Below are 26,713 nucleotides of genomic sequence, written 5' to 3'. Positions count from 1 at the left end.
GTGTGCGCATTAGGGTTTGGAGGGGGCTCTCGGCCAGCCCTGGCTGACCCTTGTTCACCTCTTTCCTCTTGCTCCGCCCTGGATGAGTTTTCTCCTAAACATGTGTGCAGCTGTCAGCTGGCAAGTGTTTGTGTGAATGAGTGAGTGTGTCTGTGTTGTCTGTTTTGTGTGTGCTTTGGATGCAGATCATTTTCATATTTCAATTAAAATCTTTTCCTCTTCTGGGGACAAAAGAAAGGGGAAAGAAAAGTTGCAAGAATTTACAGAGTGTACTGCCGAGGCACTGATCATTGATATGAGCATACAGAGAAAGAAATGAACACACAAGAAATTCACTCAAAGTTTAACATTTCTGGGCAAAACAAGGGTTTTGTGCTCTTGCAAAGCACAATACTGTAACAAACAGAAGAGCTATAATTAAATCCCTTTTTTTGTTTTTGTTGTTCCCATCATCACAACAGACTAGTTGTTATGCAGTCATAATGTTATTGGCTTTTCTTGCGTACAGATTGGCTTTAAAGTTTGCGGTTACAGATTTTCTAGATCAGCCAATGGATGTTTGCTAAATATTGCTTCAGGTGTTTTTATAAAAGCGATGCCAGATTGAAAATCAGCCTGTTTATTAGTCTGAGGTAAAGCTGATCATGTCTCTGGTGACAACATCTGGAGGTTACATGAGAGAGCTGTTGGCTCAGTCCGTAGAGACAATCACCGCCTCTGTTGCAGTCTCTTTGTCTCCTCCTAAAACACACAATTACACATAAACCAAACCATAATCAAGTCCATGTCTATATATTATCACTGACTTGTTTTTTTTGTTTTTTTTGTCTTTCTCTATTTTTAGCTGCGGCTCCAAAGTTAAAACCGATGAAAAATCCAATGATAGTGGACGAGGGAAGCAAGCTCACAGTTAGGTGCGAGGCCACAGGAAACCCTGCCCCTACCTACAGATGGTTCAAAGATGGCAACGAGCTGAAGAAAAGCAAAAAAGTCAAAATAAGGAGCGGCAAGTGAGTACAAATCAAAAACCGAGTACTGTAAACCCAACATAGGCGGTACGGTAAAAGGTTCTCCGTGGGTGACGTTACTGTCAGCAGGCAGGGCTGATGCAGTTTTCCTCCTCTTTTCTAGTATTTGGGATTATAAAGGATAATTCCTTCATTGAAGTGCACTGTAATGACTCAGTTAGCGTTTGATCCCTCCTTTTATTTAACTTTCTCATTCAAATAAAAAGTTGCATTTCAAAGCAATAGATCATATATCTAAGCACTCGGTGTGGCAGAAGTGCAAGTTAGCACTAGTCAAGTTGGTTTGGAGGAGTGCAACCGGGGGCTAATGTTTTATGTAAAGCTGAAACATACAGGGTGATGTAGCTGACTTGTTCTCAGCTAAACCAGCTAAACCTGATAAAACTGAGGGTGAGCTACGTCTGCAGTAGCTGTTTTCTGTTTCGGCCCTCTTCAAAGAATATATTATTATTATTAGCAATACAAGAGTATGATATAGTGCCCCTCATATATATATCTTTTTTGAAAACCCTACAAATTATAATTTTCTTTGTTTCTGGTTTTCTTTTGCACGCTGTGCAGCCACAGTTTTGTTACTGCCAGCCTTTAGACTATTTTTGGAGATCACATATAAATTAGCTTTTGAACAGATCAAAGGTGTGGAACACTCAGAGTTAAAACTAGCTCTGGGGTTCAGGTCGCCCCGTGGAAAGCTTTACAAATGCCTCTTTCATAACAGCAGTGTGGGGGGTGGGGGAGGATGCTTTATTACCTTGTTGTAAATTAACATCAAAAATACCTGATGGTCTGGGGTTCTTTTGTAATTATGTTTTCTTTTTTAATTGATTTAAAACATCATTAGAAAATAAGAAATACCCAAAGAAAGAAAGGAAATATGACAGTTTTCTGTGTCCTTGTCCTGTAATTACTCACCGTGGCTACTGTTGAGCAAAGGTTAAAACTTAAGGAGGCCACGATATAACAATATCGACGTGAAACAAAGCTACAAAACACCACAGCAGCTAGTTCTAACATATTGTTCCACGGTTTCTTATTAAAAACAGTCATCCCACTCTCCAGAGCAAGTAATCATGAATCCTTATTACAGAAGAGCTGGTGCCATGCCCTGTCATGCACCGGCACCCCTCCCTCAGTATTTCCATTTGTTGCCTTCACTTGCTATTTCCTCCCTGCCCTGATTCCCCTGACTCAGCTATGTGAGTGTTGTCACCCACAGGAAAAACTCCAGAGTCCAGATCAGCAGAGCAAAACTGGAGGATTCTGGGAATTACACATGTGTGGTGGAGAACCTGCTGGGAAAGGACAACTCCACTGGCACTGTTAACGTCCAAAGCAGTGAGTACTGACTCCTAAGCAACAGGCAAAGCGGCACAGATGTACTGGCATTGTTGTTGTTGTTATAACTGTTCTCCTGCCAATTGAGAGATCCAAAGGAGCCATTACAAACAGGCATGCAAGAAGAGTAACACGCATGAAGAACAACTGTCCACACATGTGGTTTTGGCCTATTAATCAGTGGAAACAGAATTGCACTTTGGGGTGAATGGAATTTAAATGCAATGTATGGTGTGTTATCTCCTTTCATTCACCATTCTTCGCTTGCAATGCAAAACCCCACAAAACTGTACTGCACAGTGTCTTTGACCGTCACCGACACGCAGCAAAAGCAGCAGACTACAGATTTAGATCTGAAACATAGCTTGACAGAATATGAGAGTTGTAAAAAGTATCTTCAGTGTGTGTGATAGAATCTAACAGGCTTGTTTAGTAGTGGTAGTGGTGTGTGTGCATTACAGATTTTTGCAAAGTATTGTATCAGATGAAAGAGTTTTGATAACAGCTGCTTCCATTCAGTGGGTTAGTGAGCTTATGTTTGTTCCTCACAGTATGGGTAGCGAATTTTTAGCTGCTGTGGGGAGCTTGTTTTTTGAGTAGATGAATCGAATACATTTATATATCAAAATATAAGAAAGAAAGAAAGAAAGAAAGAAAGAAAGAAAGAAAGAAAGAAAGAAAGAAAGAAAGAAAGAAAGAAAGAGTTTTAAAGACCTTGTGTTGCTCTGCATCCTTTCAAGAAAGGACTTGATGTTATCTGGTGCTGGACTGTCAGAGATCTATATGGTTGTCTGGCATGCAAGAGTCAGAAATTGTTGGATGTGCTTGAGGAAATCCAACTTCCTCCACTGAGATCACCCGGCTTTTCTGTTTGTAGACCGCTGAGTAATGGCGCAAGACTTTGATACTGTGCAGGCATGAGCATGCGACGTGAATGAAGTCAGCGCAGATAGTGATTGTTTAATCAAACCTCTCGTGCGTGACGGCATATTTTTATTCACGCTATTCCGAGTGAGAGATTTCCTAGTTTACAACATCCACATATTCACTATTTTTGAAGAATGAGTGACTTAAAAAGTAAGGTTCCTCGTGCCACACCAGTGGAGATGTTCTTGTTATTGCTGACCTTCCAACTGGGTGATTTCTGTACTCATCCCACGCTGATGGAGGTGTAAATGGTGGGGAAAAGGAGGGGGATTGGAGTTTATCCATCACACCCTGTCCTTGGGCGCACTCAGGGCACAATAATCACCTCCACCTTCTTGTTTTGCATTTGTCAAGGCCACCTTTTAGAGCTATTGTTTACAGTTAACAGACTTAAGCTGAGCTTCATTATTAGAGCCTTTTCAGATAAAGAAAGGACCCATTGTGTTTGGAAACACGGAGATTCTCAGGGGTTTCAGCATGCAAGTTTGATTTCCAGCAAACAATTGCGCCGAAAAGAAGTCCTCCGTATTGTGTTTAAATGGGGCTTAATATTGCATCTTTCGTTTTTGAAAAATTTCCTGACATATAAAAGGCTTCATTTGAGATTCACAGCCAGATTGTGTGACTCTCACTATATTGCTTGTCATGAGATTTGGCTCTTCTCCAGTGCAGTGATATATTCCTCTGCACTTATGTGCATTTAATATTTAAAGGGTCAGTGATGCAATACATACTGCGCTAACATTTATGAAAAATTAATTCGATAAACAGTAGTCAGTTTAATGGCAAGTAAATAAGAAAGGTCAGATCGTGCTTGAGACCCTAGGAACCCCTGGTGGTAGCACCTGTTTGATCGAGCTTGCGAACATGTGACTGGCGGCACATGAAACTGTATATGATGACCTTAGCAGACGAAAAGAGCTGGTAATGCAGCAATATCAAAGGTAATATAATATCACAAAGCAATGAACATGTGGGCTGAGATGTACAGTAGCCACAATGGATAAAACATGACTGAACACCCGACAGTTCCAACTTAAAGCTAAGCACGATAGTATCTACATGTGTCAAAGCTGAGGTTAAAGCATACTTCTTCATTGAATCTCAAGTCATCCTTTTCACAGTTTTGTCGCTCTTTTGTCTTTGTGTAAAAGCATCTTTGTGTTCTCTTTGTGTTGTTATCTGTCGACACTTTGTCATTTCCTTAAATCACTCCTGGATATTCCAACAATGGCATCACTGTATGTCCCTTCATGTGCCACGATCACTAGATGTCTGTCTCTGTGTGTTTTGTTTTTGTGTGTGATTGGGAGTGTGTGTTTGTGTGAATGTGTTTGCTCATGGTTCAATAAAAAAAAAGTCCCATTGTGTTACAACAGCACGTCTCGTTCTGTCATGCTTCGGGGGAGAAGGCAAGACAGGGCGAATCAGGGGTGATATGTCCATAGGCAGTGGGAGTGCTTAACTGAAAATACATATGGTATTAAAAGGAATTGGAAGCAAGCAGGGCATGTTGCTTTGATTAACATGCTGGTCTTGTGAAAGGCTGATATTAGCAGATGCAGATAAAAAAAAAATGATGCATTGCATGTTGCAGGGAGTCTCTGTGAAATGTATTTCCCTCCTCCCCAAAAAATGTACTGTGTGATTTTGATTGAGATGCAGAGAACATGCAATCTGTTTAGACCGAGAGCTGTTTTCATTGTGAGGTCATAAAAGAAATGGCCATTGTGTTAAAGGGCTGCAGTGGAGTATGCTCGCCTGCTGCAGTATGTTGCAGAAGCAGCATGTAGCCGCAGTATTATCTGTGTATGTGTGCCTTCCAGGGAGGGAGAGTGAGGGGAGGGGGTGCAGATGTAGATGGACAGAGTGAGCTAAAGAAGAAGATAGCGTGGATAAAGGAAGGAGGGCGGGTTGTGGGGAGGGGGAGCAAAATGAGGGAATGCATGACAGAAAGCAGACAAAGACATTAGGGTAGAGGGCAAGAGGGAGATACAGCCAGTGGAAAAGAGAGGCAGACAGTGAGGGAGAGAAAAGTATGAAGAGGAAGACATGAGTCCGCTCTGTTGCAGAGGAGGGTTTCACACCCATTTTAGAATGCAGTTACTGCTCTCCAGCTTTTGTCCTGAGCACCTCCGTACTGTACCTGACATCTAGATTCAGGGTGTCTTTCCTCCTTGCCTGTGGTGTGTCTCTAACAGTATCTGGCATGCAAACAAGCCAACCCTTCTTGAACTTATTAAGGAGAAGACAGAAAGTGAAATCGGTAGAGCATAGATAATAAAGTCAAATAGCAGCTCAGCACGAGAGCGTCATTCGAGCGCTCGCACTTGGATACAGTGTGCGCCGGGCTTTGCCTGCCTGCTTGTCTGTTCTGGTGAACAGACACTTCGGGAAACCAGCACTCAGCTCCACCACATGGTGAACACAGGCCACCACAACCCATCTTTATCTCAGCGGCTCACAGTAACTCCCGCACCTTATTCTTTGCCAGTTGTGTGTTATACATTAATATGTTTTAAAGTAAATGAAAGGACCTTTTCAAACGTTTTCAAAAAGCTTTTGTGGATCACCACAAAGGTTTTAATCGGAAGACGCTACGGTACCACACTTAACAAAACATTTTTTTCAACCCGTCTTTATTGGTACAGTGTTTGACTTGATATGCAAAGTAGCAGGTACAGAAGGAGTGCCAGGATATGACGCATTCCCCTGAGGTGTCGCCAAAGTTAAAAGCTATTGTTCTGTTCAGTTCAAATTATTCTTAGGAGAACCGCTTCCACTTGCCATAGAAGGAAAAAGCAGTCTGTATATATTCCCATATTACACAGAACAGCTGGTCATGACTCATCACAAACCATATCAATATAAGACAAATATAAGACCTGTGTAATCTCGAGTCGAGATGTGGACCATGGCGTAGAAACTGCTGTGAGCAGAACCTTCCCTCAAACTGAACCCCTTTATGCATTTGGAGGCATGCAGCACATTGTGGCTTCACGCCAGCCTTGCAGTTTGCCAATAACATTGATTGATTGGACTTGTGTGGGGATTTTAGTCATGTCTTTTTGTTAGGGCAGCAGAAGAGAAACACACACCGATTAAGTGCCAGTTACTGTACAGTTATTCAGCACAGATGGTCGGAGGTTCTGCTGAGTTGAGTGTTTAAGTTGCTCGTTATCAATGTCTTAAGTCCCATTTAATACTTTCTCCTTCTCTTTGGCTCCGTTTTAGCTTCCTGGGAATTTTGAAACATTAGTTTAATCTGCGGACCAGTTTTTACATACTTTTGTGAGGCCACATGTTTTATTATTTGTGTTTGCGCCAACTTTGGCTTTCTGACAAAATGCACAACAGTGTGCAGCATATGAGCAACTGTGCACTTCCTGGTGCTTTGGAATATCATGTATCCTTTAAACAGTCTCGGTGACAATTGCTGTCTTTTTGAGCATGATGCTTTCCGCCTTATGCCCAACCCCCAGTGCCAGGGACCATTTGTTGTCCATGTGGTCTGACCTCTACCCTGTAATCAGTTTACCATGGTGAAACCTGCTGGCATACTGCCGAACAGTGTTGTATATCATCCGCTGTTTTCCATAGGGCCAGCATGAAGGAGCAACAATAGTCAAAGTTTGCTCAGCTCCACGTGGCTTCAGATTAAGGCGTCCCATTATCCTACAGGCTGCTGTGTTGTGATAAGCGCTTGTGAGACAGCCATTTGTGTCTGCAGGCTGCAGGTCACATCCTTGGGGGGTGCTGTGCGCAGCTCCGCTGAGAGAGTGTGTGAGCGTCCAGGAATGTGTTGATGGAAATCACAGCTGAACGTACGATTCCTCCAACCTCAACAGTCCTGCTGAGGCCCACCAGCAACAATTTTGCGCACGCACGCACGCACGCATGCACAATGCCCCTCAGCCCCTACCCCTTCCTCAACCCCACACACATATAAATGTTTTGCGTGTTTTCGCTTCTCATTTTGAAATCAAATACTTGCATTCCTGCTGTCAAAAAGAGGGGAAAAAAGCTGTTGGCAATCTCAAATACTCTTAATAACTTAAACAATTGAGCAAGCAAACGAGAACTAAGCTTAAGCTTAATTTACAATTTGTTGCATTGTTAAAGGCTCAAGAACTCGAGCAATTACACACCAGTCATCCTGCATCTGACCTCAAGTCAGTACAGAAGGCTACATTTACTCCCTCACATTTGCTGTTGCACATAATTCACCTGCAGAAAATATGCTAATATATAAATTATAGATTTGTTGTGATTATATGAAAAAGCTCCTGATTGGTTGTTATTTGAACTTAGCTAAAACGGACAACAAGACCAAATATGGAAAATAAACCGATAGCCCTTATTCACATTCAGTGTTAAAGCTTGGTGATGATACAAAACATTGATCAAAGTCTATCAAAGAGAAAGGTTTACGATACGTTTAGAAAGCCATTCCTTGGAACCGAAGGCCAAAATTTTCCCGAGTTGTAAAACAACTTTATAAGTTACAGAAGACATGATTAACACAAAGCAATAAACACGAAACCGAAAAAAAAGCTTTTTCTGTTTTCTTCCAGTAAGTTAATATGTTCTACGTAAGTGAATCATTACAGTAAGTACCTCTTTGCACTGGATAAACAACAACTTCCTTCACTCCTTCCATGTCTTTCGATGGTCAACTGAGTAAAAGCAAAACTTACTCAATCCTACTACGCAAGCGAAAAGATAAACTCATCTCTAGTGACGCTAAAGGATGTTAGTTGTGGCCTCGGATGAATGTGGAGTATCTGTAAGTCGGTCAATTGTATTGATTGCTGCGGGTAAAGCTACAACCATGTCTGCAGGAAACGGGCCTTCACATCTGCCAAGCTCTCTGTATTTACAGGCCACTGGAGAACAGCTTGTCAGGTTCTGTGGATCAAGCTGCTCGGCTATTAGTCATACCCACTTTTTTAAAACTATCCAGGAGTCCGGGGGTCTGGACAGGCGTGTCTCTGAGGTGGCCATCTGATTGCGCCAGAATCTCCACAATATCAAGATCAGGTCCAGGGCTCTGTACAGCAAAGAGCATGTTGTAATCTAACATATAGCGGCAAACACACTGCCTTATAGAAGACTGCTGTGGTTTTAAAACGCTGCTGAATGTTTGATTTCTTCGATGAACACAAACGGAAGGAAACGATCCTGATCTTGACCATTTGGAAGTAAAACGACAAACTTTCTGAAGTCGTGCTTGCCATTGTCTACAGTTTTGCGTGCAGCAGCCTGCAGGCAAATTTACAAAAGCCGTTAATCCAGACATATAAAAAGAATCGGGATCTGCATTTCCTCTCTTTCACGTGTTAAGAAACCTGTTTTATCAAATGAAACCAGATTGTTTGTTTTGCTGTCTGACATTACGACTTGACTTATGACAGCTCGAGTGAGTCACTTGTTTTCTTATTGCACTCACAGAATCATCATTTCATCTACGCTGCGGTTTGTTTTTGTTTATTGTTAAAGACTTTTTGTATTAGTGGACAGCATCCGGCGTGGTGAGAAGTTCCAGACTAAGCGGAAGCGTTTACGTCGCGAGAGGATGAACACACTCTGCATCAACTAGTGATCAGAACACAGCTCGTGTTATGAATGGATGAGTGCATACATACGGCAGTGGAGGACTCGAACGCTGCTTCCAGTAACATCCAAATGAAGCAGAAATCAAAGGGAAAGAATAATTTATCATGACTATCAAGAAAATTCTTGGAAATGATGCCATCATTCTTTTGCTGATCTCTTGGCACCTTCTGCACAACATGCATACCTGAGCCCAACCACAGCAACCACTGTGAGGCACATCTGTAAATACTGCCTCAGATCTTAGAGTATATCGATTTTAACCAATGTTTGGGGGCTTCTCTTGAAGTTAATCTGACAGAAGACAAGTTACGTTTCGCACCTAAAACATAAATCAGCTCCCTAATCTGTCAGTAATTCATTGCTTTTTGACAGGGACTGTGAGTTATTGGCTTTCATATGTACTACGTGCTAATGTCCTGGAGAAGAGGCAGCTGTTGGATCCTAACATCAGAATCTGTGAAAAATGAGTCAAATATGTTAAAGAAAGCACTTTCTAAAAGTCCCTCAATGGATTATTATATTTTGCTTGATCTGTCACTTCACTTTAATCCCCTCCGATCCAGGACGATAAGTGGACGTCCTCACTCAGATCTTTGAAAAAACAACTAAGTTATAAAAAATCAAAACACATCAGACTTCTGAGAATGTCCGGTAATCTCACTGTGTTATGCGGGACAGTTAAGCCGTTAGTGTGAATGAGTGAGGATATTGCTATGTGTGAGGAAGGAAGCAGCTGTTACACTTGAAAAGCTGAGTGATGTGAGCAGGTGACACAAGGTTTTCGCTGTGTGCAGGGCTTTGTTAACTCTTCCAGTACCCTGGGACCAAACCTATCTGAGCCTTAATTTGATAGCATAATAAAAGAATCTCTTTCAGCCCTCCTCAGCTGTGCTGGTGGTCTTTTTTCCCCCTGATGGAGACCCCAACTGTGCAGGGTGACTGGGCGCCGTCTTCTTCTTTCTTGACAAATCACTAAGAAGCACCTCGGAGGAGAAGCGATTGTCTAAAAATGATGAATTTCATCATAAGGGCCTGGATGTGCCGACAGAGTAATGACATTAAGTTGCCTTAAGATGTGTTCATTCGCATTAAAACAAAGTCCCTGCTCCTACTCTTACCTGGCATGTTTCAGAATGGGGTCAGACTAATTCAGGGGTGTCTTCTGTTCTCTTTAAAGTTCTCTTTAGAGTACAAGAGGAACATATATTTACCATTCCGTTGCGTAAAGCTCAGAGTAACAGTACTATAGTTTAGTTGCCACAGCTGTCTTTAATCTTAAACCTCCCATTACTCCATCGTGCTGCTTCCTTTTGTCGGACACTCGGCAACTGTATTCATCGTGTGTGTGTCAGGGTGAGTAAGTTCTTTTACCGGGGACTCTGTATGAGTAGTGGGTACAGCAATAGTGTCATCAGCGTTGAAGCCATTTCCTCCTAAGTGTGTAGGTGTAAACAGAAAATGCCTCTCTTTAGTCAATGACACACTCACAGTGAACTCATCGTTAGTATACAGAGGGCAGCCTAAAACAAAACACACTTGCTGCGTTGCCTGTTTTCAGGACATACAGCAGGTGTGGCTGGTGTGTGTGCATGTGTGTTTATGACCGAAGGAGGGCTGCTGTGTGCTTTCAGGCTTTCGGGGAATAACCGAGGGAAAACCTTTAGTCCTAACAGCTGGCCACTACTGTAGCTGTGAGTACAAGACCCAAATATGGAGCTGTGGTATATGTCTTCTATATCTGGTACAAGGTCGCAAAGGCAGGCCTACCTTGGAAATGAGGGCCAGCTGTTGAAGGTGAAGGCAAAGGAGCATATGGATAGCTCACACTCTGTCCTTTTAAAGCTTTACCTAATGTATTTTTTATAGTTGACATCAGATTGATCATCTGAAATTGTGGCCACTTCCAGCATTTATGACTCATAATAAATATTAGATGGAATTTCTGTTTGTGGAACACGTTTAAGTATATCGATTTGATCGGTGATTATTTTTCATCGAGCGCCTTTCAATCTGCTACTTAAAACTTTATAAACACTTCACAGCGAAATCAGTCTCGCTTCATTACAAATAATTTCATTTGTTTTGTTCTAAAATGTTAGCTTCGAGTTGTAAATCTGCTTTTTTTCCCCCAACTTAGCTATCGGAGTCGCTGCCTGTCGGGTTTAAATAAAAGATGTCAGTGACTCTAAAGTGGAGATGCAGTGTGCCCTAAAGCCCTGTGGTGTTTTCTTGTTTGTTTGTTTGTTTTTTTGTTACCACAGGTTTTTTCCCCCCGATTTGAATCTTTGTCCACCGAGTCCTCGCTGCAGTAAATTCACAGTGACGCTGAAAGCTTTCTAAAGAGTTAGCCCGTTGCTCTTCCTCACCTTTTGATGCTCATTTGTGACCACTGTAGCCATGGCTACAGGCTGGAAAACTCAAGGATGTGGTAAACAACAGCTTCTCAGCCCAGAGTTGAAAAAGTGAAAGCCACTGGCATCCCCACACTTGGATTGTGAAAGTGTCTCGAACGCCACCCTGACTCTGATCTGAGCTGCCCATGAGAGAATACCTTTGTCCTTAACCGCGGCGCGGAAAACCCCTCGTGCTGCCCTGTTGCCAGCTGCACACACACTGGTGCCCGCCAGTGACCATAACAGCGCCCGTTTGTACACCATTCGCACACCATACCCTGTCTTTCCTAAGAGCTCTTCGCTCCCTCGCAGTGCGTGAGCAGCTGTTGTGCAATCACATACTATGTCGCGCTTTGATTTGACTTCAGCGCTGAGATGATTGAGGCAGGCAAGACCAGGCAAATCAGCTATGTGACTGAAAAATGGTAATAGGAGACAAGAATATAAAAGAAGACACACTGGTTGTGGCAGTGGCAGTCTTGCTGAGAGTGGGTGGTAGATTAATGTTCCTGGCAGGCTCCATTTTGTTCATTTCTAAACATTCCTGTTTCGTACTGAAGGAGTTTGAATTGTGGATAAATTTCCTTTGAAAAAAAGCTTTAAGTGCATCGCCATTCATAATGGGCTCTTTCTTGCGTCTTACCTACAGTAAATAGTAATTTAATTCCTCTTTGGACCTTTGACATGAAATCTCTTGCTTATTTTATACTTTGTGCAAAATGCTGGAAGGCACAGATGCTTGATATTGCCACTGACTGGGTGTGGCCATATTGTATGTGTGGAAGCAGCATGCTTGGTTTTTGTTGGTTTTGGCAAGCTGAAATATTTTCCACCTAATGATCCTGTCAACAAGCCCTCTTTTCTCGTTCTCTGCTCTCATCTTCCCTGCACTACTTCTGTATCCATCGCTCTTTGTCCTTCTCATGTGTCTCTTGTTTTCTTTCATTGCTCCTACATTTGTCTGGGCTTGAGCTCCTGTCAAAATATGTTGTGGCTCCAAAGCTGAGCGTGAAAACACGTATTGTATGCATTTTTTTTTTATTTAAATAGACACTTTTTTTATTTTTAATTGCTAACTTTTATAAATATTTGTTCAAGCAGCAGATCTTTATTGTAGCATTTGTGAGGTCCAGACATTTATCTTACTTTCTAGGCTCATTTGTCTCCGGTCGCACCTTCTTTAAAAGTGTAATGCTGCTATTCAGTACAGCCCACAATATAAATAGCTAAACTCTGCAAATATTTTTTCTTCTTCTCCTCATTCATTTTGTTAAACCTCACTGGACATTCTCTGTTGCCACATCAGACACGGCTGTCAACAGCTTTATATTTAACCAAAGCCACACTTCCCAGTTTGCTCCTTTGTACCTCTTCTTATCTGTTTATCTTATTTATCCGTTTTCTTTGGATGGGATCGTCTTTGCAGAATAGCAGAAAGGAACAAAATGCAGTGCACACATGTGTAGCAAGAATGCTCACAAAATGAACAGGTCTCGAGTATTAAGATAAAAGATCTCGGTTCTAGCTGTAACAGGAGACACGTCAGGCATTCCCTACCAAGAGTTGGGAGGTTAGGGGGCACTCAGTACTTTTTTTTTCCTGGTACATAAAACTGAGTTGTGGAAAAGCCTGTCTGGGTGGCAGAGCTATTGCAGAGACCACCCTCTTTACGTCTCTGCTGAAGGGTCTGTACATTTGCATTTATCACTCTCTCTTCTGATTTTTATGGTCTGGCTCGAAGGTTTCCTCCCTCTATAGATTGTGATGAAGATTTACATTATTTGGATTTATATTTAGGTTGTCACGTTTGCAATGATAACACGCTCGTCCATTGTAATGGTTGTTAAGCTGCAGAAAATTAGTGGTTTTTGCACCTTCACCTCCTTTATTTGCGTTGCTTTGCTGCAGAAATGTCAGAGATGAATCTCCGCACCTGTTCTTGCTCAATGACATATTTCCAAATAGGCTAGATAATTTATACTGCTCATCTTGATAACACTGTTTTTAAGAGTGAAAACAAGAAATTCACAACCAAGTCCAGATGGATCTGGGCTTGTCTTTTTCCCTGCACTGAATCTGATTCTGTCTCGCATTTTTAGAGGCCTTACTGTTCATCTACAGTGCTGAGGTGAAAAAGATTAGGCTAAGCTGAAGTAAATTATCAGCATTCACCATAAATTGCAGGGACGTGTGTGTAACTTCACCGCGGGCCTGTTGAAAATGTATTTCATTACACAATTCAGTGTTTTGGGGCCGGGCTGTGAGGTGCAGCGCAGGGCTAGGATTCAGTATGAGCGCATTTCTGCTTGCTGCATATGCACAGGGTGCCTCGAGAGGACAAAACTGTGCAAAAGGGACCTCTCTTTTCATTTTTACGATTTTCCTTGAATCCTTTGGAGAGCGTGGAAAGACAGGCATGTTTATGAAGGTTTCCAGATGGTCCGCCTTGCACCCCCAGCTTTTCTTTTCAGTTCTTGAGCCATGAAGGATTAATCAAAGTCAGTGGTAAGGGCTGATGGCTAAACACTGTGGCTCTCACTAACCCAGAGGAAACCTCTGTTCAACTTACTTCAAGTCAAATTCAGCCCCTGGGCTACAGTACTGAGGAAAGTTGAAACCCAAGGTTAAAAACCAAGCACGCTTAACGAAACCTTGGCTACACGAGTGCAGATAAACAAACTCTGCCCCCAATTCTGTTTAGCGGAGCAGCTGATGTCCTCCTCAGGTTAAAGGAATCTGTATTGCGTCCAGCAAGGAGTCAGCCTTAATGAATACACCTGAACTCTGGTCCCCTTTGAGAGGCGGGGAGGGGGATTGCGTAGCGTGACTGGAGACAGACAACACCATATGGCACGAAAGGCAAGAAAATGCAGCAGAACAAACTCATGAACTTTGAGTCATTTGGACTTTGGTATTTATGGATTCTCTGTAGAGATTAATTATCCGAGTTCCCTTTTGTTCTGTTTTTAGTCAAATGCATTTCAGCGATTCAGTGCTTTATCCTGTAACACAAGAAGGCTAAAAAGGATTTCTGATTGCTGTGATCAGACAAAGTTTTTGCCTTTTTAGAAACCATTTTTAGCTTCATCACTATCGCCCCGCCTTCTCCTGACAGATGCAGATGAAAGCGCCGAGCTGAAAAAGAGGACGACAGCTCGAAACAAGAAAAGCCAAAAATAAATAAATAAGATAAAATCACAAAATCTGAGTTATAACAAAACTGTTCATTTCTGGATAAGACGACTCTATTTTTGTTAATAGAGCTACCCGCTGTTGTGCTTCTGTTAATTATCACTTCAGACACTGGAGAAAACAACCCTTCAGTTGACAGGAATAACTGGAGCTTGTGGAACAGAGGGGCTTTTTATTTATTTATTATTTTTGTTAGTAGTTAATGAAACAGATTGCTTGAGTAACACCGTGTCTTTCTATAAAATAAAAAAAAATACAAAAATATATTACTGATGTCAATTTTCTTTAATAAGCACATGCAAAGGCACTAGCACTCTAACCCAGCTGAACAGCTGCGCTGCATGGCAGTGATGAACACATACAGCCTTCGTGACACATGTTATTATTCCAAATGTCAACAAAAATTGCAGTGGTTTGTTCGCCGCAGTCGCGCTCGATGATTAGAGGTGAGTCCACCGCAGATCATCCTTTGTCATTCGGTGCTGTTCGCACACCATAAAACTGTAACCTGAACCCATGTAATTATTTTATCACTGAATATGTGCAAGATTGTGAGGATCATTTTTAGTCCACACAAACAGAACGCTCTTCAGAGGTCAGAGAGATGAATGATGCAAAACTGATGTGATTTATTGCAACTAAACAATGAAACCCTCAGAAAAAAAAGGAGAAGAACAAAAGCCAGTGAGGATTATGAAGCATTTCAGTCCTTTTAGATACACCGACTGAGATAAGACTGTACTCCATACGTCTTATCTCAGGATGACAGTATGCAAAAGTAATTAAATCTGTTATGAGTCCATAAACATAAAGATCAAGCTTTGAATTATTGCTTTCTAGTTGGTGGTCTGACCAGTTATTCAGTCCATTCATCTTTTCTGCTTATCCCATTCTGGGTCACAGTGGGTTTGGAGCCTATTCCAGCTGTCGCAGGGTGAGAGGTGGGGTACACCCTGTACGGGTTGCCAGTCTGTTGCAGAGCTGTCGTATAGAGACAGACAGCAATTCACATTCAGATTCACACCAGCAGCCATTCTGCAATCCCCAATTAACGTTTTGATGCATGCTCTATTGGAATCACCAATCATCCTAACTGCATGCATGTCTTTGGACTGTTTGAGCAAGCCAGAGTATGTGGACAGAAACCGTGCGAGCACAGGGAGAACATGGAAACTCGGATTCAAACCAGGACCACTGCTCCACTGTGCTGGCCCCAACTGACTCGGGGAAAAAAAAGGCTTTTCTGCGTGATATTGTTAAGTAGTAAAAGAAAAAGATTATCTTCTCATATCAAAGGAAACCATTTGGAGCGTTTGCAGTTGTATTGCAGTTCTTTGAAGAATAACTCAGTCTGTTACCAGACCAGTTATCTCCTCTCATTTACAGAAATGTATTCCTAAAAAGTCAAAAACGTTGTACTTATACTAACTATATTTCAGTAGTACAGCGATTTCAAACACTTTTTTTTCTTTAATCTGCATCCCACACCCTTAAATGAGATGTTCTCTGTTGTTTAAATGTGTATCTCTAACCAAGTCAATAAATTGTTAGGTCTTGTCATGAGTTTTAATCTCATGTAAACATGTGGTGCAGCCTGAGTAAACACTCTATTGGCTGAAGTAGATCTTAGAAAGAAAACATTGCTCTTGTTTCATCTCTTGAACCGAGTCTGCATGTACCATTTCCTTGTATGGGTTTCCCATTAAGTCAGATAACCATCACCTGCAATATTTTTGTGGTAGTCTTTTTATTTTTTTTCCCCCCCTCATTTTATTTTCCCTGCTGCACTTGATGTACGTCCTTCCTGAAATTGTGGCGTTGGCGTGACGTGACCCGAGCCTTTTCTTGTAAACATATCGAGGTGGAGCAGACAACGAGACTGCTTCAAAGGCGTGTGTGTGCGCCCGCGTGCGTGTGACTGGATGGTCGTTTACTGTATTAATGCAATGTTTCTTCATAGTAGAGTGCCGAAAGTTTTATTTGTTATAGGAACATTTAAATCATGTGTTCCCAACTCTGGGAGGAAGGTCAAAAATATTTCAACTACAGCATATTTAAGTCTTCACCCTTCATCTGTACCATACCTTAAATGTTATGAATATGAATATAGATATTGCAGGAATATAAATATATATACAATTTTATATATGTTATATAAACTAAGGAGCTTGGAAAGAAAAAGTGACTGGGCTTCTTTAAGTTTCTTGAAGACGTTTCACGTCTCATCTAAAAGGCTTCTTCGGTTCTAAAGCTAAATATTGGAGAGTCCCAAGTATTTAAGCCCTAGTGGGAGTTGTCCCTTAAGAGGGTCGTTATCCACTATTGTTCATGTTCCTCATCACATGAGCCAAGGTGTGAAAAAGGGAGTGGGTCATTATCATCAGAGGTTTCGGGTGAAACCATGGAGAGCCTTACCTACTGAGATCAACTGACACAAGATGTGAGTGGGTGTTAAAAACTGGATTGTGAGCGGCAGACGGTGTTGTAAACCTCCACCTCTGTTCTTCTTTCACTTCTCTTTCAAACCGCCCGTCTTCTCTGTCCAAAACATTGGTATCCTCGAAAGAGTGACCTTTATCCTTTAGATGAACCAGTTTTTACTGTGCATCTCTGCAAATTTGATGAAAGCCCAGTTGGGATAACTATGTGTTTTAAGAGTTTTCTTTACATGTGTGTGTTCCTTTTCTTGATTATTCCAAGTTTTTGTTCCAGAGGGTGATTGGAGTTAAAGAGTAGGTATGTGTGTGGGCTTCTAGTAAACCTCATTGTTAAGGTTTCCATTTTCCTCAATGCTCACAGCACAGTCCAGAAATGGCTGTTATCCTTTGTATGTTCTCTGTTGAACTTTATGTTTTTATCCACTGATTTGATGTGAAGAATTAAGGATTCTACTTTTTGGGTTTCGATTTTGATCCAGGTGTCATCCACGTATCTGTACCAGTGGCTAGGTGCTGTCCCTTTGAAAAAGCCAAGAGCTTTATTTCCCACTTCCTCCATGTAAAGGCTGGGGACACTGGGGAACACTCATGTTTTTGTCTGTAGAAACCCTCTTTGTATTTAAAATACGTGGTGGTAAGGCAGAGATCGCTATCTTTTAAGAGAAGAGAGAGACCACATCAAAGGACACAATGGTTTCATCTGGATCCAGCGTACTTTTCTGAACCTTGTTGGCAAAGTAGGGGGAGTTTTTGATGTGATGGGGTGTGTTCCCCACAAGAGGAGACAGGATGGTGATGAGGTGCTTGGAAATGTTGTAGGTGGCTGGGTAGTCCCACCCAGTTATACCCTGGAGTCCCCCAGGGTATATACAGGGTATACAGGGTATAGCATCCCTGGGTACAGACAGTGGTATGTAGAGTGGTCAATGGCTTTATCCTTTTTTCAAGTTGTTTCGGCAACTGATGACTTTCTTTTTGTAGTTACTTGTGGGGTCTCATCTTAAGGCTTCATTGGTGTTGTTGTCATGCCTTGGCTCATGTGATGAGACACATGATCAATAGTGGGTCAACAACCCTCCTAAGGGACAACACCCACTAGGACCAAAACCCGTGACTCTCGACCATTTGGTCTTAAAACTGAAGAAGCTTCTCGGATGAGAGTGAAGCATCTTCAAGAAACTTAGAGGTTCAGTAGCTGTTTTTCCAAGCTCCTTAGATTACCATGGCCTGGATGACTGAGAACCTACACAGACATATGTTATATAAAATGTTTTACTCCAGGTGCATTCAATTTCTCTTAAAATATAAATATCTATTTTATTGACAGAAGGCATGATGATGGGAATAACCAAACAGTTTGGTTTTGCAAAAAAAAACAAAAAAAAAACTATAGCTTGCTGGGCGCAAAGGAAGCCTTCAGCATTTCAGGGTTTTTAGATATTTTACTGCAGCTCAGCAGGGTTTTTACACATGCTTTTGTCAAGTTTACAAGTTTATCATATACCCTAAAGTGCACGAACCTATGATTTATAGATGCATCAGTTCAGGTCCTGTGTGTTGGCCTTTAACTGCCGTAAACCTTTAAATCTGACACAATTTAAAACAGTTCAGTCTCCTATTGGTGTTTTCAAGTTTTTAGTCTGCCTCTGAAATTAATTGTATGTTTCCTATTTAGGCCGTCCTGCTCACAAGCTTAAACCATAACTGTTATGAAAATAATACGGATAGTGAGGTTTTTTTAATTTTACACATGATCATTTTACTTTGTATCTCGAATGCCGTAAACATCAACAACTGTTTTATTATACGCTTCTGCTGACGGTGTATATGTGTATGCTTTTTTAGTAAGAATTCCTAAGGTTTCTGTACACAGTGTGCAAAAACTGGAACTTTTTCTTCACTTTTCTTAAAGCAGAGGGTCTGCTATGTGGGAGTAACTGGAAGACACAAAGGAAAGAAGGGAGGACAGCAGGGAAAAGGAGTAGGGGAGGATAAAACTGGGACACTGTGCTACATCATAGATGTTGATGACTGAAAACCAATAGTAATGTTAATGTTAGGATAACTGCAATCTTTGAAGCCCACTGAAAGCAGTGCTTGAATCCTGCTAAAATATGTAAAGTGATCTTTTTCTTAAGAAATCATCAATTCCTCCATGCCAGTAGGAGTATGTTTATATAGATCATTTATTAAAGTTATACAAATAATACTTTTATATGATTCATTTAAATTCATTTTAAACATTTGGCAGAGAATAGATTCAGTAAAATAGAAGTAGATAGTTTTCTGAAAGTGGGATCAACTCCAGGAATTATTTTTTTTGCCAAATTGTTAAGTCATCATTAAACACTTTCGTTGTTTTGATATATTTAATGAATCGTTGCAGCGATATTAGCGTGTAATTTCCTTCAGTCAGTTGGATTGGCTGTTCTTCTCACTGTATGGAGTGTAAATTGTGGTCTGCAGGAATTTTTCTGCTCCTCTAGGAAGCCCCTTAATATTGCAGGTGGTGTTTGTTGTTTAGGTAAATGAACCTTGTCGGCTGAGGAGATGTGTGGTCTCCACCTGCAAGCATTCAGCTGTATGGCAATAAAAATATAAGCCCCATGCTACAGCTGTCCAGATTTAAAGCCTCTTCACAAACTGTAGCTATTTATCAAGTTTAATCCAAAACAGGGATTTTGGATGAAAAGTATATTGTTTATATGCCCTCATTCCAGTTAGCTTACACAGGGCTGATCTTCACTTTGAACATTTTATAACAAGGAGTACAGCTAAGAAAATAGCGCCTTTACCCATACCAGTATACCTTATTTTGGTTTATTTGGGGTTTTTTAAAGTCATTTATTTCTGTATAAAAATAATGTGATCTTAACAAATATAGGTTTCAGTTAGTTAAAATGTATCTAGCAGCCCTATTAGACAAAAAATATGTGTAATTTTGAGATTTTGCATCTGACTCTTTCTATGTGAAACAGTTAGCTCAACTAAGTGCAGGAAGTTGTTTTTTCACTTTTCACTTTTTCATTGAAAATGATGACAAAGAGGGAAAAAAGGTGACTACTGTGAAACTAATTTGGTATGACCAGTAGCAAAATAAACATTGACAGCAGAACTTGTCCACGGTTCAGATATAGGCCTTGATCTTTCCTATGTGAAGTCTGCATGTTCTCCACCTCCCCGTGTGGGTCATCTGTTTTCCACCCGCAGTCCACCCACATGCACGCCAGGTGGACCGTAGATTATCTGTGACTACGAGTATCGTGGCGTCCACCCGTCCTGTGGAGACTGATGATCTGTCTACGACGCTCCTCTGATTTCCACTGGTGCATTCTGGGAAAGGTTGCAGCCTTGTGCAGCTTGTTTGTCCACATGTTCCTGCACAGGTTTTGCACTTGAATCCTGCACGAAGTTTCCATTTTGAGCGTGGGAGGTTTTTTTGGTTTTTTTAAAAAAGGGTTTGCCCGACAGCTTTTTCTGATTTTTTTTTCCTCTTTTTTTAATGAAGTGTTTTACGAACCAGTCCTCCAAGTGAGACATCAGGTGATGAAGTGGTTCTGATCAATGGGTAAACCTGGAAATATTTTAGGAATATTTGGACCTATGATAATAAATAGGTGTGGTGTTGTCTTGGGAGCATTACTTTTTTTAAGGAATTTTGGCAGAACAGCATGACATCGTAAATTTACCGTAATAAAATTTTACCTCTAAAATGACATGCTAGGTATAAATAACACCTTTTATCGACTTATCTCATCGCGATTTAACCAAGTGGATTTATGTCTTTGTTTGTTCATTGAATGGATGGATGTTGTACTTTATTCACAAAGTAATTTTTGCCCAGCAATGACACGCTATTTGATATATTTTGGTATACTGCATGTGTAAAGAACAAAACATTTTTTGGTTATATAGTGTTCTGATTTATTCGTGCTCTTCACTCATACTGGCAATGACGCACAGACTGATATCATTTGTTTGCTTCTCTATCCTAATAAGCATGGGAATTAACCTCTATTGTAGTAGCCAAACCAGAGGTGACCTTCTGCAGTAAGCAACGCACTTCTCCAGCCGGAGGGTATAGTATGTCTTTACGGAAAACAGCCAATCTGGCATGTGAAGAAGAACGTTTTCACGGGACTCTATGTACTATGTACGCCCTATTGCTTTGTTCAGCATTAAGAAGATATATAGCAGCCAGGTGCTGCTAGTCAATTGAACATGATTAATTGATGTTCAGTTAATGTGTGAGCACCTGTATAAAAGCAGATGTTTTGGAAGTTTGCTAGTTGCTAATTTTAACAGTAAGCTATAATCTTCCTAGAAGCAAATGTCCCAGCAAATACTTCAGAAGAACAGACTGTGCAATGTTTAGAGAGATTGAAAAAATCCAAAGCTAGATCTCAGACTCCAAACCTGAGTTGGCATGTTAACTGGTTAAGTTCATGGCAGTACAATACACACACACACACACACCTCATACGCACTGTCACTGGTGGACCATGACCACCTCTATGTATCGGTGTTCTAGACTAAATGTGAAGCCATCTGTCTGACAGCTAAAGCTTGGCAGAAAGTGGGTTTTGCAATAAGACAATAATCCCAAGCACAGCAGCAATTCTGCAACAGAACGGCTAAAAAAGGACAAGAATCAAGATGCTACAGTGACCTAGTCAGACCAAGTTCAGACCTTCACGCGATTGAGATGCAGAATGACGTGAGAGACTGATAGAGGCTGGGATGAAAAGTATAAAAGTATAGGATGCAATTAATTCAAGGTATTGCTGCTAAAGATGTTTCTACAAGCTTCTGAATCAGGGAGTATGCTTAGTTTTCACAGGACTGACATTACTTACAGTAAAACCAGTGGCTATGCTTGATAAAATGAGTGTCAGGCTGCTGAAGCCAATATATTGTCAGTGTAAGACTCTTACCAGCCGAAGACTTCTCTATGCCTAACAGCCACATTCTCCCAAGGTGCTAACATCGTCTGACAGCAGGTACACAATTTCCATCACATGTCAGTATCTGACATGTGAGGTGCACTCCACCCTTCTCAAGCCCAATCCTGCCACAGTGAACCTTTCTCAGCACTCTCATTCCTCTAAACATCCCTATTTTGATTCCGATGAGCAGACTTCATCCCAAACAGATATCTGTTCAATGGGGGGGATTAAGTGCAGATACATGACATTTCAGGCCACTCCAAGGACCTGAGTCGAGGCATAAACACCTCCTACGCTACGTCAGGGAAATATTTATCTTTGCTCATAGAACTTGTTGAGATAATGTCAACACTCCTTTTGAGAAACAATTACATTTGTACATGAAAGACTAAGAGTCCTTGTGGAATTACAAGTGTGGCATTTAAGTAACTCTTTAAGAAAAACTAGAGATACACACATAAAAGCCATATTCATCTTGCAGAGATACAAGAAAAACTAACAAATTTTTATTAAATGAAAATCCTCTTCATGTTCATTTATCATGACATTTCCTTGTTTTGACTGCAAATTATTGTTTATTCATCTGGCTGTGGCTATAAAGGAAATAAAGCTGACGTTATAAGGGATCCACTAGGTCAGCTGGAGGTAATTTGTCATTTTCTTCTCTGTGTTTTTTCTCAGTGACCACAACGCTATCTCCAGGCTCAGGCCATGCCAGAAAATGCAACGACACAGAGAGAGCCTACTGTGTGAATGGCGGCGACTGTTACTTCTTCCATGGTATAAATCAGCTTTCCTGCAAGTGAGTAATCTCATCTATCCTTTTCTTTTCAAGTATTTTTCTTCTTGGCCGTTGTTGTTTGACAGATGTTTTGTCCCACAGTCCAAATTAGAGGCTCTTTTACGGCATCTTGACTTTGATAATCATCTTCAGCTATCTAACTACAAGTTTTTAACTTGCTTTTTGTTTTTGCGGTGTAGCTCGATTCCCCTTCCTTCTTTCAGCAGCAGCAGCGACACATCACAGGAATATGCTGCCAGTTTGTCTAACTACCCACCTGTTGTGTATTTTAACACTAATAATGGAGTGAGGCGATGGTGTGCTCATCCTTTTAAGTCATGTTTAGTGTACAAGAGGGCCGCACATTAAAAGGCTTTTCAAAATGTCATGAGTCACTGGTTTAGTCGCGAGCAAATATTTATGCCTGTTAGAGGCCCCCAATGAGGTAAATAGAATCATTGCTTACATTTGGCAAAGGGGATCAAGACCTGTGTGTAAAGTGCGTTGGAGGAACCATGCATCTTAGCTTTTCAGGAGGAAAACAGGTTGACATTATCACGGAAACAACCTTTTTTTTCTTTGACATTTACATGTGAGTTTGTGTTAGCCTCGAACTCAACATTATTCGGGACCATGTGCACGAGAGGTTAAGCTAAACAAGTGGTTTTCTTTGTAGAGGACTAACAGTTTTTGTTGTTTCTTTAAAATTTATTTTAAGAGATGAAACAACCACTTTCTCGATTAGTCATTTAGTAATCAGAAAAACGCCCTGCAACTACTTGCATTAACTATTACTCATTTTTAGTCATAAAAGCCAGATGTTCACTGGTTTTAGATTTGGGAATGACTATTGGCTGGTTATCTGCTGCTATTTTAAAATAAAATCATTGATTTTGGGCTGTAGATCAGACAAAACAAGCAATTTCAAAACCGTTCCTTTGGAAACTGTGACTGTTATTTAGATTTTCTTACATTTATTGGACCCAAATACAGTTGTATTCAGAATTTTATTTACACTCAATATGGGCATGAACGTCATGGAAATTTTGGCTTTTAATGATTTAGTTGAACAACATACATCTTTCATGACTTTAAAAACAAATATTTCGTGCACAAGTTTAAATTTATGTAGGATTTTCACTACTTTTCCTACGTACATTTGGTTAAATGTACATTAGAAAGTTACACCTCAATCAGACACTTTTGGTAGCAGTTAACAACCTGGATTAATTCTGTCTGGATATTTGACAACTCTTCTTGGCAGAATTGGTAGAGTTTGTTTAAAGTGGTTGGTTTCCTGGCACAGGCCCAACTTTTAACTTCACTTTTTGATGTGTCCGTGGGATCATTTTCTTGTTGGAACATGCAACTGTCTACACGTTTCAACTGTCTAGCTGTTGATCTAAGGTGAAGGTAGCAGGTAGTCCTACTTCTATATTATTCCATTCACTTTGTGTAATGTACCACTGCCACTGATGAGTGCATGTAAACCTTTGAGCACAGCTGTATGTATTAGTTAATCAAAAGGAAAAAAAAATAGGTTACCTTAGTTGTAAAAATCAGTTAAACCTTATTGTGTAGTTACAAAACAAATGACATCTGCTTGCATTGTTGTCAGATATTCTGATGTATTTTCTCTTCAACCATATGCTAACATAATCCTTTTGGCTGATTTGATATAGAGCTGAAACACTGGCAAGGCTTTCTGTGCCCAGTTGGCCGCAGGAAGAATGCTCGACGAGCAAGCAGGACATGGCTGCAACAGCCGTTCAATACGCTGTGTACAAATTGGAGGCAGCAATAACTCAATTGCTGCAGCTAATTCACTCACGGCTGGGGCATGGGTCCAGAAAAGTTGGATAATGCAGTGAAGGCCTGCAGGGATTTGTTGCCCCACAGCCATCTCATTCAATATAGGCCAGGCTTCAGTGGGTATTACTCTCTGGCTAAACAAGTCCTGCAGACAGCTAGTCCTACTTTTATTCCCAGCTCCTTCACTTTCAGATAGAAACTTTTAGGTTGAGGTAAGGTGATGTGATATGGTGAAATGATGTGAAGAGTGTTGAAAGTTGAAACCTGCTGTTATTTTCATGCAAAGCATGCATAACGTGCAGAAAAAAGAACTGTATTTGTTAGTTGTGTACATTCAGTCAGGACCACTGCAGCCAAAAAGGGAAAATAATTATTTCCATCTGCAGGACTCTGGCATGCAGAAGATTATTAGTATGGCTCTAATCTGGGACTTTTCTACACTTTTAGTTGCTTACAAGGAAGGTGAAAGCAACTTAAATAGGTACCTCATATGAAATTTGATGATTGAACATGCAAGAATATCAGCTTAAGCATAAGGTGAAAAAGGCTGGCAGTGAGATTTTCTGATGTGCTTGGATTGCAAGCCAATCTTGACATTGTGGCTTCCCTCAACTAATTATGTGCTTGTTATATTTTTGAATCAGCTGAAACGGCTCGAATAAAGGTGCTCAAAATTTGACTGAGATGGTTTTAAATCGGGCGTATACTCCACAGATCTCACAGATCTCCTGGGTAATGCTCGTTACAGATACCTGATTTTTTTTTCTGTCTTTCAGTTTGCTTCATACTGTCTGACCAGCAGTCCAAATCCAACAAAATTACGTTTATAATGATTCAAAACAAGGAAAAGCAGCAAACCATCAGAGACACAGTGATTAGAAGTTTTACTATTATGTAATAAATTGACTGTTTCAGTTCTATACATGATGATACAAGTACAATGAAAGTTGTTGAACAGAAGTGTCTTCCTAAGAGAACGATAGTTATCACTTCTTTATGGAACTTATTAGAAGGGTAATGAGTTGCGAAAGTTCAGTGTATCTACAGTTTGTAGAACATTTTCATAAACATTGCAAAGTGTTTGTTTTCCTCCTGAAAGTTACATGTTTATTTTCTGCACCTCTGTGGTCATTTGCACCCCGTGACAGTTTATTTCCTTCATCTTTCAGCCAAGTTTCCTCGACCTAGGTGGCGCAATCCCCCCCACCCGCCCCCACCCAGTTAAACACCATCACTCAGGATGAGTAACTCATTGCCGAATATTTATGGCGCTCCCAGGAGGCACTGTGTGGACCCAGTAAATCACATTTGTTGGATCAGTGGTCTAGTTGTGGCTCTGGGTAGATTGTTGGTGGCCCTGAAAAGACCAACTTCTCATCCAAATTGAGATTATAATGTGGAAATGTGGTTTAACCCAACGCTCCTGATGGTGATGATAGTCTGTCCTCAGTAACAAAAACCTAACGCAGCCACACATTTGAAACTTTGTTCTTGACGCTGACTTCAAAGAACAGCTGAACACATCCTCGCATGTTTACCAAGAAACATTTACATATTCATTTTTTTTTCCTTTCCAAGCTGGAAATTAAAATTTGGGATTTTATTTCCTTATTTCCTGATCTGACTGCTTTAACACTCTGTGCTCTGGTATCAGTTATAAAACAGTCACGTTTGCAGGTTATGGATACATCCACAAGGATTCCAACAGGCTCCAAGAGAAAGAGAAACATTTCCCAACTTTCAGCTCTGTTTCACTGCTTTCCAAGGAATGATTTATTGATTACCTATAAAACATTGCCTGGTTTATCCCGAGCTACATTCTTATTCTCCATACACTCATGAAAATTGCTCTTCTCTCATCCCATAGACAGAGTTCAGAAAGCCATGGGACTGTCAGTATCCTGAATCACATTTATCTCTTTTTATAAAAGCCCATATTATTATTATTATATGTCATTATATATGTTTTTTTTTTTGTTCTTTCTCTTTTCTTCTTCTTTTTTAATTCCTCTGCCAAGATGAGAGCCCAGGCTGAAGTATATTTTTACCCTTTTTTGTTTGTCAGTGTGTCTGTAAGGGAGGGGGGGGAGCTGCTAGCTTATCAGAGAGATGCAGCATCTGCTAAGCATTACATTTTTGTGCAGATTGAGATCAATTTAAAACTGCGAAATTGGGCACGTTCATCAGCAGAGGATGCCCTCCTTGCGTTGTTTGCACTTTACTGTGAGTTTGGTAGCAGTTTTTT

General features: G+C 40.8%; 1 protein-coding gene across 3 annotated transcripts in view; it reads left to right on the top strand.

The window, feature by feature from the left end:
• Nucleotides 1–26,713, top strand: part of nrg2a (neuregulin 2a) — a 74,345-nt gene that overhangs the window by 34,680 nt on the left and 12,952 nt on the right. For all 3 annotated transcript variants that reach the window (XM_042228333.1, XM_042228334.1, XM_042228331.1), the window contains exons 2-4: nucleotides 845–1,010; nucleotides 2,245–2,363; nucleotides 22,557–22,677. In XM_042228333.1, the coding sequence (XP_042084267.1) occupies nucleotides 845–1,010; nucleotides 2,245–2,363; nucleotides 22,557–22,677 (406 nt within the window). The remainder of the gene's footprint in view (nucleotides 1–844; nucleotides 1,011–2,244; nucleotides 2,364–22,556; nucleotides 22,678–26,713) is intronic.

The sequence above is a fragment of the Haplochromis burtoni genome, unplaced genomic scaffold (genome assembly GCF_018398535.1).
Source record: "Haplochromis burtoni strain Fernald_Lab_line unplaced genomic scaffold, NCSU_Asbu1 Contig_318, whole genome shotgun sequence".
Classification (NCBI taxonomy): domain Eukaryota; kingdom Metazoa; phylum Chordata; class Actinopteri; order Cichliformes; family Cichlidae; genus Haplochromis; species Haplochromis burtoni.
The sequence above is the reverse complement of the archived record's forward strand: the minus strand, read 5'-3'. Positions and strand labels throughout refer to the sequence as shown.